The sequence below is a fragment of the Oryx dammah genome, unplaced genomic scaffold, assembly GCF_014754425.2.
Source record: "Oryx dammah isolate SB20612 unplaced genomic scaffold, SCBI_Odam_1.1 HiC_scaffold_19, whole genome shotgun sequence".
Classification (NCBI taxonomy): domain Eukaryota; kingdom Metazoa; phylum Chordata; class Mammalia; order Artiodactyla; family Bovidae; genus Oryx; species Oryx dammah.
In genome coordinates this window covers 59066665-59079414 of record NW_024070203.1, presented here as the reverse complement: position 1 = coordinate 59079414, position 12750 = coordinate 59066665, and the positions used below count along the sequence as shown (strand labels likewise).

At 40.0% G+C, this 12750-nt stretch overlaps 1 protein-coding gene across 1 annotated transcript in view; it reads left to right on the top strand.

Annotated features, from left to right (window-relative positions):
• SLC30A8 (solute carrier family 30 member 8) overlaps positions 1-12750 on the top strand; it is a 39733-nt gene that overhangs the window by 9528 nt on the left and 17455 nt on the right. Inside the window, exons 2-3 of the mRNA XM_040261801.1 lie at positions 573-772; positions 12562-12708. Of these exons, the coding sequence (XP_040117735.1) occupies positions 573-772; positions 12562-12708 (347 nt within the window). The remainder of the gene's footprint in view (positions 1-572; positions 773-12561; positions 12709-12750) is intronic.

Here is a 12750-nt window from a genome sequence, read left to right as displayed (position 1 = left end):
GATTAAATCTGTGTGCCCTGCATTGTTAGGCAGATTCTCAACCACTGGACCACCAGGGAAGTCCCTCCTTTGCTATCTCTTAATTAGAGCTATGGGTGTGTGTGCGTGCTTCGTTGCTTCAGTCGTGCCTGCCTCTTTGTGATCCTATGGACTGTAGCCCACCAGGCTCCACTGTCCATAGGATTCTCCAGGCAAGAATACTGGAGTGGGTTGCCACGCTCTCCTCCAGGGGATCTTCCTTAGCCGGGGATCAAACTTGCGTCTGCCTGTGTTTCCTGCATTGCAAACACATTCTTTTACCACTGAGTCACCTGAGAAGCTCTAATCAGGGGTAGTATTGGCTAAATATGAGTTTGCTTATATAAAAACAAAACTTCCTTGAAACAGAATTCAGAAGAGAATCTCTTGCTTGTTCCTTACACTGGATGTTTCATCTGGAAGGAGCTGTGAATTCTAAGTTCCGAGCTAGTCAGCAAATGTCCTCATAGCTGTTCTGAGAATGGGTAGGGCTGTAAGTGAGAAGTCTGTTTGCAACCATGTTCATTTCTTGCTTCTGTCAAACTCCTCCACAGCATGGAACTCCAGCAGAAACCCTTGAATAAAGATCAGTGTCCTGGAGAAAAGCCAGAGGAGCTGGAGTCAGGAGTCATCCATCACTGCCACCATAACTGCAAGGCCACAGAGGACAGTGCGCAGGGGCAAATCTGTGCCAAGTGGAAGCTCTGCGCTCCTTCAGGAATATGCTTAGTTTTCATGATTGCAGAGGTCGTAGGTGAGCATTTCTCAAAATGTCCCCGATTAAACAAGCAAACAAACGAAACCCCTGCGTCATTACAGGAGGGTTGTCTAAAGTGCTTCTTTTAAAAAGAGACTGAATATTTTCTGTACACTTAAAGTAACAATATGCTCATTGTAGATAAGTTGGAAAATAGAAGGAAGCAAAATAATATTCATCAAAATCCCACAATCGAATGATAATCTCCAATAACATTATGGAGTATTTTTGTACAGTATATTTTCTATTCATAGGTCACAACTTTTTAAAATATAACTGAGAGCATGCTGAATGCTTTTTTGCCATGCCATCAAATACTCTTCAAAAAACATTTCTATGCCTGAACAATATTCTATAATATGCTCTTGTGATTTTCATAACCATCTCTCCATTGTTAGAAATTTAGAGAGTTTTTTTTCCTGCTTATGGACAATGATGCAGTGAAAAATCTTGAATAAAACTCTGCCTGCTTTTCTGGTTTATCCCTTCAAAGAGAGTCCTGAAAGTGGAAATTGTTGCTTGAAGAATATGAATATTTTTATTACTTCTTTGTGCACATTGTCAAACTGCTATCTAGAAAGCTTGAAACAATTCCTGGGTCTGCCACCTTTGCAGAATGACTCTCTCCAAATCATTACTAGAATTTATTTCAATCTTTAAAAAATCTTTGCTAATGTATAGATGAATATGCTTTATTTTAATATGCATTCCTTTAATTGTAACCTGGCTTCCCTGGTGCCTCAGGGGTTAAAGCGTCTGCCTCTAATGTGGGAGACCTGGGTTCAATCCCTGGGTCAGGAAGATCCCCTGGAGAAGGAAATGACAACCCACTCCAGTATTCTTGCCTGGAGAATCCCATGGATGGAGGAGCCTGGTGGGCTATAGTCCATGGGGTTGCAAAGAGTTGGACATGACTGAGTGACTTAACTTTCAACTTTCTTTCCTTTAATTGTTACTGTTAATATTATTTGCATGTTTATTAGTGATCTCTATTTCCCTAAGCTAATGTATTAGTGATCTGTATTTTGTCAGATAATTTGTAATTCTCTATATTGATCTCTAGGAGCTCTTTATATATTAGGATATTAAACTTCTATTACACTTGTTATAAGCACTATTCTAATTTGTCATTTACTTTTTTAAAATTTTGGTATAATTTTTGGTTTGACTTGGAGAAGTTTCAAATTTTATATGGGTAATTCTATCAAACATTTCATTTTGAACTGATTTATTTTATTATAGTAGTCTTCCACTATTTTAGTGTTTAGACGGAGGAGCCTGGTAGGCTGCAGTCCATGGGGTTGCTAGGAGTCAGACACAACTGAGCGACTTCACTTTCACTTTTCACTTTCGTGCATTAGAGAAGGAAATGGCAACCCACTCCACTGTGTTTTCCTGGAGAATCCCAGGGACACAGGAGCCTGGTGGGCTGCCATCTATGGGGTCGCACAGAGTCGGACACAACTGAAGCAACTTAGCAGCAGCAGCAGCAAGCCTTTCCTATCTACTGAGAAGATAAATATCACTGTGTTGTTCAATTATTCACATTTAATTTTAAATCAATATGAAATTATATATGCTCTCAGGATTGAAAATTCCCTTTCTAATGAGCTAACAAAGATTTCAGCATCATTTATGGAATAGTTCATTATTTCCTCCATTGATTTTTCTCCATATTATTTTTTTCTTTTTTAAAAATTTATTGTTAGTTGGAGGATAATTGCTGTACAATGTGTTGGTTTCTGCTGTACAACAATGTGAAGCAGCCATAAGTAGACATATATCACCTCCCTCTTGAACTTAATAGAGTTAGGTTCTGAGGTGTTTTATTGACCTGCGTTGCTATCTGTCGGCAGTTAACATATTAATGTAGATTTACATGTTGTAATGTCTGTTGTTCTTCCCTCATTATCCTTTAATAGAAAAAAATATATAAAGCTCTTCATTCCTGTTTATTATTCTAATTGAACATGAAAATAATTTTGTTCAGCTTCCTTCAAAATTTAATCATGATTTCACTGTATATGAATTAATTTGGGAACACAAATCTTCTTAAAATACTCAGTTTTTCCTTCTGGGAATATGGTATGTTTCCCCATTTACCCCAATACTCTACATCTCTCTTCAAGGTTCTGTGGTTTTAGCTTGCTTGTTTAAAGACATGGACAATCTATTTCTTGCTAGGTTTATAGTATTTTTTTGTGTGTGGTTTATTCTTTCCAGAGGTGAGTGGGGTCTCCCTTTTCTCACATCCTGCTTCATAGCTCGTTACTTATTGTATTTTGGAAAGTTTTCATTTTGTATATTCACTTTGAATTCAATAATGTATTTGAACTATTGCCATTCTAAATGTATCTCAGTTAATTTTCCTTGTTCCTGTCATCCCTCCTCCCCATTCCAAGAGATAACCCTCTTTTGTGCAAAAATGTTCATTTCTCCTTGCTTTCAATAGTTATTTCTCTTCTGTATGTTTCATATTTTTATCATGTTAAATAATATGTTAAATCAACACATATGTTCAACTATTTAACTGTTAAGTGAAATATTTCCTGAGGGGTTAAGTATTTTTATTATGTTAACAAAGTATTCTTCTTGTCCTCCTAGTTTTTTAATGGTTAACAAATAATCAAGGATGAGTATTGCCTTTTATCAAAAACCTTTTAAGTTCTTTCTGTTTTAAAACGTTTGGCCTATTGTCGATGTGCATTATATTAAGAGATCACCATGCATTTCTGACATTATGATGAAAACAGCTAATATCTATTTATGCTTACTATGTGCTGGGAGCGGTGATGAGTGCTTTCCATGAAATTACCTTACTTAACCTTGATGACATTCCTGAGAGATAGGTCCTATTATAAATTGCAGTTTATAGACCATAAATCTGAAGCACAAAGAGTAAAGTATTGACTTTAGTAACATACCTATCAGTGGCAGGCAGTTTGAATTCCATAGCTTATGTTCTTAGGGTTCCATATGGTGCCTCTGAACTTGACTTGGTGGACCATCCTTTCAATGCATTGCTCAATCTGAGTCACTGATATTTTTGTTAGGATTTTTATACCTTTTTTCATCATTGAAATTTAACTATAGCTTTCTGTTTGGAACTACTTTCCTAGGTTTTTGAATCTGAATTATGCATATTGAAATGAAAAATTTAGTTTCAATAATTTCCTTTTTATATAAAAAAGCTAAAAGTTTATATGGCATTGAAATTATTCTTTCTTTTTTAAGAACTCCCTAATAAATTTTCTAACTTCAGAGACATTCTTGGATACAGTCTTTTGATATATTTTAGCTTCTTTCTCATTCACGGACATATTAAAAATTTCTACTTCTTGAGTAAATTTTGGTTATTTATAAATCCCTAAATTGATTCATCTCAGAAATTGTAAAATTTATTATTACAATGGAACATGATAGTCTCATATTGGTATTCTCTTTAATCCAGTTCCTTTCTCATTTTAATACTGTCTATATATTTTTACTTCTTTTCCTTAATTTTAACTTCAGTTCAGTTCAGTCGCTTAGTCGTGTCCGACTCTTTGTGACCTCATGAATCACAGCACGCCAGGCCTCCCTGTCCATCACCAACTCCCAGAGTTCACTCAAACTCACGTCCATCGAGTCGGTGATGCCATCCAGCCATCCCATCCTCTGTCATCCCCTTCTCCTCCTGCCCCCAATCCCTCCCAGCATCAGAGTCTTTTCCAATGAGTCAACTCTTCGCATGAGGTGGCCAAAGTACTGGAGTTTCAGCTTTAGCATCAGTCCTTCCAAACAACACCCAGGACTGATCTCCTTTAGGATGGACTGGTTGGATCTCCTTGCAGTCCAAGGGACTCTCAAGAGTCTTCTACAACACCACAGTTCAAAAGCATCAATTCTTCAGCACTCAGCTTTCTTCACAGTCCAACTCTCACATTCATACACATACTGGAAAAACCATAGCCTTGACTAGATGGACCTTTGTTGGCAAAGTAATGTCTCTACTTTTCAATATGCTATCTAGGTTGGTCATAACTTTCCTTCCAAGGAGTAAGCGTCTTTTAATTTCATGGCTGCAATCACCATCTGCAGTGATTTTGGAGCCCCCCCAAATAAAGTCTGACACTGTTTCCACTGTTTCCCCAGCTATTTCCCATGAAGTGATGGGACCAGATGCCATGATCATTGTTTTCTGAATGTTGAGCTTTAAGCCAACTTTTTCACTCTCCTCTTTCACTTTCATCAAGAAGCTTTTTAGTTCCTCTTTACTTTCTGCCATAAGGGTGGTGTCTTCTGCATATCTGAGGTTATTGATATTTCTCCCGGCAATCTTGATTCCAGCTTGTGCTTCTTCCAGCCCAGCGTTTCTCATGATGTACTCTGCATAGAAGTTAAATAAGCAGGGTGACAATATACAGCCTTGACGTAGTCCTTTTCCTGTTTGGAACCAGTCTGTTGTTCCATGTCCAGTTCTAACTGTTGCTTCCTGACCTGCATATAGCAGGTGTCTATTTATTTTATTGGTAAATATTTTTATTGAATATATTATTTTAATTTTCCTTCTGTTTTCTAATTCACAATCCTTGGCTTTAAAAATATTTTTACTTCCTCTATGTTTCTTTTGTCAGAGCTTTAGTCTTATTGCATCTTTTAATATCTTAAGTTATATTCCTATTTAATATATTTGTATCATTTTTTATTAATAACAAAGCTATGTATAGTTAACAATCTAAAGGTTTGGGTATGCTATGTTATTTATAATTTTTTTACCAAAATAATTTAAAATAACGTTATAAACCACGTATATGGTTTTTGCCATAAGCTACTAGTACGTCTGGGGCTTCTCTGGTGGGTTAGATGGTAAAGAATCTGCCTGCAATGTGGGAGACCTGGGGTTGATCCCTGGATTTGATCCCTGGGTTGGCAAGATCCCCTGGAGCAGTGAATGGCTACCCACTCCAGAATTCTTGCTTGGAGAATTCCATGGACAGAAGAGCCTGCAGGCTACAGTCCAGGTAGTCACAAGGAGTTAGACATGACTGAGCAACTAACAGTTTCATTTTTCAATACCACTCTTACCACTATTACTTGTTACATTCTCTTAGTGATATTTTGGCTTCATTTTCTCTTTATTACCCCAAATGGGTGCTAAATTAATAATAATCTAAGACTAAAGGAGAATTTGCTAAGCTATTTTTTTTTGTACTACAATAGCAAGCAATCAGAATTAATTTGTTTCTTCAAGCTACTGAGTCTTCTGACCTATACACATAGACTTTCATAGCTTTTGAAAACTAGAAAACTTGAGGAGAGCTTGTTGTTGTTGTTCAGTCACCCAGTTGTGTCTAACTCTTTGCGACTCCATGGACTGCAGCATGCCATCCCCCAAAGTTTGCCCAAGTTTATGTCCATTGCATTGGTGATGCTATCCAGCCATCTCATCCTCTGATGCCCTCTTCTCCTTCTGCCCTCAATCTTTCCCAGCTTCAGGGAAGAGAGCCTAGGCCCTTAATCAAATACAAGATGAATCCAGAGTTGGTAAATAACCTTCTAGTCAAATTAAAAAAATTAATGCCATATAATTTCTAGAGCCAGGGTAAGTCTTTTGAATGAATGACTTAATAACCTGATAGAGCTGCCAAGAAGTTACTTTTAGCAGCTCCAATCTGGAAAGTTCCCTCTGGAAATCCATTGATATCTATACTAGAGAGGTATTCTTTTTTTATTAAGGAAATTCATGAGATTGTCATAATTTTCAGTTGCTTGTATAAGAGATCAACAAAACAGAAAATCTAAAAAACAGAATCCATTTGAAACATGATATGAAAAAGTGATATTCTGGAAATTCATAGCCTTAAAGATAAAGTACCGGTCCCATCCCACCCCATACCATCTAAGCAACCAGGGAAGCCTGGCGTACCACAGTCCATGGGATTGCAAAGAGTTGGACATGACTTGGCGACTGAACACACACACACACACCACCCCCATGTGAACACACCTCTCAGGATGCATAAACTGCCTTGTTTTCTCCACTAATTTCTTCTATTGCTTTGCCCTGAAATCATGTGGATGTTGAGAACAGACACATACTCTCCCCGGGTGATGTCTAATTAATATTCTGGAATGAGATGGTCTCTCATTCACAAAACTCAGTTTCCTCTTTGTACCTTTCCATGCCCTGTCACTTTGTGTCTAAAATGACATATTTTTGGAGGGGAAATGAGAAGCTACTCACTTTGAGAAAGCAAATCAATCTCTTCCTTTCCTTTTCATTTCTAATCATTAGTGTATGAGTTCAAATCTGGCTTTAGAGTCAGAAGAAAGTGATGTTGTCAGTAAAGGAATTCAATGGCTACTGACAGAAAATCATTTGGAATTTGAATTGTATTGATATTGAGCTAATTTTCCTAAAACATTGCTCTCTTTGTATTAATTCTGTCTTCAAAATTCTCCAGTGGCTCACCTTTGCCATTTCAGTCCTTCACAACCTTTTCCCCATCACGGCAAACACAGGAAATTTTCCTGAGCACAGAGATAAACTGACAGGTATCCTTGCAGCAGAAAGAGGCTGACTCAGGGGCTTTCTCTGTGTTAAGCTCTACTTGGCTGCCCCAAGTGAAAAGAGATCAGTACATTGGAAAACTCTGGCATCCTGGACAAAGTGAAAAATTCTACTTTATTCCACCATCTGGCTGCCAAACTATCAGTCTTCTACATTTATTAGTTCCCTATATGACGTTTCTTCTGTTTCAGCTATTTACTCATTCTATGCAAAATAAGCATTGCACTTTAAGGTCTCTGTAACCTTTGCTTATACCTTTTGATTTATATGGAAAAGCGCTCTCATTCTCTCTACTCGTCAAAACCCTGACCATCATTCAAGATCCCAACTCACAGCTCACCGCCTTTCTAAAACCTTTTCTGACCAAGTCAGAGAAAGCAAGTAGTGTTATCAGATGACTTTTGGGAATCTGGAAGGTCCTCCTGCAGGATATGGGTATGAACAAGGCCTTGAAGGATGAATAGGAATTGAAAGGTGGCAAAGAGGGAGATGAGAAGGGGATTTCACATTCAGGGGCTTGCATGTGGCCCAGGAGATCATAAATACCAGTTTCACCTGGAAAGATTTTGAGTGGTTAGGTCAGCATCAGGACAAGAAATCTCTGTGCTTACAAAGCAAGTCAAGTGATTCTGATGTGTAGCTATATTTCGGTGCCCCTGTTTGCAGCAGACTGGCATTACCTGTCCAATAAGGTTTTCTCATACTTATTGTCCTGGTGGCAGCTCTGGTCCTTCTGGCCCCAGCACTTCAAGTTCACAGGCACAGTGGGATGTGAGATGCCAAGCTGGATAAATTGGGGTCTCTGGGTCTTTATACAAAGAGATTTGGGGAAAAGCTCTCTTGTTCTCCTTTAAAATACTATGCTGAAATGATATAAACTCAGAGACCCACTTTTTTTTTTGCTGAAGGGGAGAAAGTTTGCCTTCAGCAGAAAAATAAAAAGCAATAATCGGAGCCAGAGCAGAGCCCCAACAAAATTTTTTGAACCTTACGATTAGGCTGTACCTGATCCAATCCCACCCAGATTTATTCTGTTATTTGAGCCAATAAATGATCACTTTGCTGTTTAAAGCAGTTTGCATTGGGTGTTTATGACTTAACAACTGAGAGAACCTGAGGCAGTAGTACGGGGTACAACATGATTAGTGGAGAATGAAACTAGAATGGTGGTTGAGGGTTCCAGAAGGCTGAGTAGCCTGGCTGAGGAATCTGGATTTATTCTGTAGGCCTTGGGGAGTAACTGACAGTTAAAACAGGAGAGAACAAGGTCATAGAGCTGTGTTTAAAGAAAGAACTGGCCACAGGGTACAGAGCAGAGAGGAAGAAGGAATTAAAGGAGGCCACAAGAATCAGTGTGTCCACTGTGAATGGGCCTCTGAACCTACTGAATTGGAATACTTTCTGATTGCTGGTGAAAGGTCCTAATTGTAGAAAGGCCATTAAGCAGAATTATATTGCATATGTAAATATGCACCTGTATTTAAGAAGACAGACATACAGACACAGAGAATCCACAGAAGTAAGCTCAGTTCAGTTCAGTTCAGTTCAGTTGCTCAGTCATGTCTGACTGCGACCCCATGAATCGCAGCATGCCAGGCCTCCCTGTCCATCACCAACTCCCGGAGTTCACTCAGACTCACGTCCATCGAGTCAGTGATGCCATCCAGCCATCTCATCCTCTGTCGTCCCCTTCTTCTCCTGCCCCCAATCCCTCCCAGCATCAGTCTTTTCCAATGAGTCAACTCTTCGCATGGGGTGGCCAAACGCATGAGGTGGCCAAAGTAAGCTCAAGTATGGCCATTTCTGCAAGAAAACGAGAGTGGCCAGGAAAAGACATCCTGAGGTAGGACTGTTAAGAGTTAAGCAAGGATGGAGGAAGCACTAGCTTGCTGGACAGGAATACAGAGCTGGCATCAGGCTGGGGAAGATGGTAAGTATCTCACTGCCTCGCTCCCTACATTGTGTCAAGTACTCCAGGAATATGACTGTTGCTGCCTCGCTTCATGCCTGTATTGCAGTTCCCTTTGGCTATTCCTGCTGTGTCTTAACCTCCAGCTTCTCCCGGCTCCGAGTCATCCTTCCTATCACTGGCAAAGATCTCCTGCTTAAACACAGACCTGAGCATGCCATAACCTTGCCTCAAAATCATAAAAAGATCCCTCTCTCCCACGGGATATCATTCAAGTCCTTTAGTGTCTCGTGTGACACCTTACAAAGGGCCCAAGCCACCCTTCCTGTCTCGTTGCCCATTATTCCTCCAACACTCCACTCTTCCTGTTGTTTAGCTGCTAGGTCATGTCTGACTCTTTGCGACCACATAGACTGCAGCATGCCTGGCTCCTCTGTCCTCCACTATCTCCTGGAGTGTGCTGAAATTCATGTCCATTGAGTCAGTAATGCTATCCAACCATTTTATCCTCTGCCACCCACTTCTCCCTTTGCCTTCAATCTTTCCCACCATCAGGGTCTTTTCTAATGAGTCAACTCTTTGCATCAGGTGGCCAAAGTACTGGAGCTTCAGTTTCAGCACCAGTCCTTCCAATGAATATTCAAGGTGATTTCCTTTAAGATTGACTGGTTTGATCTCCTTGGAATCTCTCAAGGGACCTCTCAAGAGTCTTCTCCTGGACAATTGGAAAGCATCAATTCTTCAGCACTTAGCCTTAATCATGGTCCAATTCTCACATCTGTACATGACTACTGGAAAAACCATAGCTTTGACCATACGGACCTTTGTTGGCAAAGGTTCACCCCTTTTACTTTTCAGGAAGGTGCCCTGTTCTTTCATTTCTCTCTGTTTTGGTTCCTGCTCTTATCTCTTCCTGAAAAACACTTCCTTTCTAGTTAATTCTTACTCATCCCTTCTGTGGAAAGTTCTTCAGGGCTCCCAGTGACAGTGGCTTTCTGATCCCTTTGCTCATGTCACCTGTCTTCTGGACAGTGAGCATCAAATGATGAGATCGCTGCAGAGAGGGCCTGTGCTTCGTTTCACTTTATTTATCTTTGTACATCCTACCCCTGCACTGTGCACCATAAGGGCTCCATACATCCAGGCTGATTCAATTAATTGTCAATAATATCCCTATGCTTTCAGAAGCAAATGCCAGTTCAGCCAAGATGACCTCTTAAAAATTTACTCCATAAGATTCAGCATGAAGGCCCATAGTTTTCTGGATTGTTCTTATAAGAACCTCAGATGGTTGTAAAATTGTTCTCAGTTCCCGGGTCTCCATACAAACATACTTCTTCCAAAGTAAGTCCTTTTTCTTTCCAGGTGCCTCCTGACTCGGTTGAGTCTGTGGAAGAACTCCTATAAGATGTCATTTCCTTGACTGAAGCTACGATTTTAGCCCAGCATACAGAATCATCACCATCATTCATTGCTAAGACTGTGGCATGGTGCTTATCTGCATGTAGTCATTCCTCTGGGAAGAAATAATGCATTATTAACACAGCTTTATTATCAGGCCCAAGTTTGGCAGACAGAGCAACATTAGAGGATAATTGGAAGGACAACTGATTTGTTAGCAAAATGTTGCTTTTTGGCTAATGAATCATTCTGATTTTTGCCCTGACAGCTCAGTAACAAGCTCGAAGATGATTTTGTTTCAGACCATTAAACTTTGACAAACCAGTTAATAACTACAGCCAGAGCCAGCAATCTGTGGGGATTACTGCAATTATGAACCTTATATGTAATTTTTAAAAATCATTAGTTGAGACAAGGTGAGTCTGATGATGGAGGGGCTGATGACTGACAGACTCCATCACTTTGCAATACACAAGGTAAAAACAGCTTCTGGGAGGACTAATCCATCAGCAGAAGCGCTTTGCTGGGAAGATGGAACAAGAGCAGTAAAGGTTATTGCACTCAAGCAACAAGCCCTGTTTGAGAAAACACAAAGCTGCTCTTTGACTTCTGTTTTAGAGGTTGGAGGTCTTTTCTCAATGGAGAACTAAATGGAACTGCAGGAACAAACCAAATAGACAACAAGGCAGGTCTCCTATGGTCTGGGTTCCCTTCCTATGCGTTACTGGATTGTTGCTGCATTCAAGATGATCATGCCAAGTGAAGTAAGTCTGAGAAAGTGAAATATCATATGATATTATTTATGCATGGAATCTAAAAACATGATACAAATGAACCTATTTACAAAACAGAAACAGTCTTGCAGACACAGAAAATAAACTTACGGCTACCAAGGGGGAAGGTGTATGTGTTAGTTGCTCAGTCGTGTCTGACTCCTTGAGACGCCATGGGCTGTAGCCTACCAAACTCCTCTGTCCATGGGATTTTCCAGGCAAGAATACTAGAGTGGGTTGCCATTTCCTTCTCCAGGGGATTTTCCTGACCCAGGGATTGAACCTGGGTCTCTTGTGTTGCAGGCAGACGCTTTACTGTCTGAGCCACCAGGGAAGCCAGGGGAAGGTAGCGGGGAGATAAATTAGGAGTTTGGGATTAACATAAACACACTACTATATATAGGCTAGATGATCAATAAGGACCTACTGTATGGCACAGGGAACTCTACTCAATATTCCATAATAATCTATATGGGAAAAGAATCTGAAAAAGAATAGGTATATGTGTATGAACAATGAAGTCATTTTGCTGTCCACCTGAAATTAACACAACATTGTAAATCAACTATGTTCCAATATAGAATAAACATTTTTAAAAAGGATCTCATTGCGAGGTGCCTGTCCTTTCTTCTTACACCTCCCCAATATTCATTTCAAGCCCAGGTGGTTAAGATAAACTAATGGAGCAGAAGAAGTGAAGACTATAAAATTACACATCAAACAATAGCACATCAGTGGGCCAGACTGTGTCATCCGGTTTACAGACAAAGTCCAGGTCCTCAGTCTGGAGACCCTTTCAATCCAGCCTGCACCTCTCCATTGTCATCCTATTATACTTCCCTTTTGAACCCTTATGCTCTAATCTAACTGGAATGTTCTTCAAATGGGCCCCACTTTCTAATCTCTGTACCTTAGCTCTCCCAGGAATGGCCTCTCTTGTGCAATTCATTTCTACATGTTCAAATTTTACTCACTCTCTCAATCTCAGTTTCCTTACTTGTCAAAACGATGTAGATTATATCCAAGTTAAGACCCTTTCTCGTCTTCAGTTCTGTGAGTCTGAGGTGTTTTCACCAAACTGTGGTTGGTACACATACGATCTGGTGGCACTGTGGGGCCCTAACCCCGTTTCCTATTCTGTATCCCCTAGGTGGGCACATTGCTGGGAGTCTTGCTGTCATCACGGATGCTGCCCATCTCTTAGTTGACCTGACCAGTTTCCTGCTCAGTCTCTTCTCCTTGTGGCTGTCATCAAAGCCCCCCTCCAAGCAGCTAACTTTTGGATGGCGCCGAGCAGGTATAGTTCATCAACTGAGCATCTCAGTGAGGCAGAGTAATG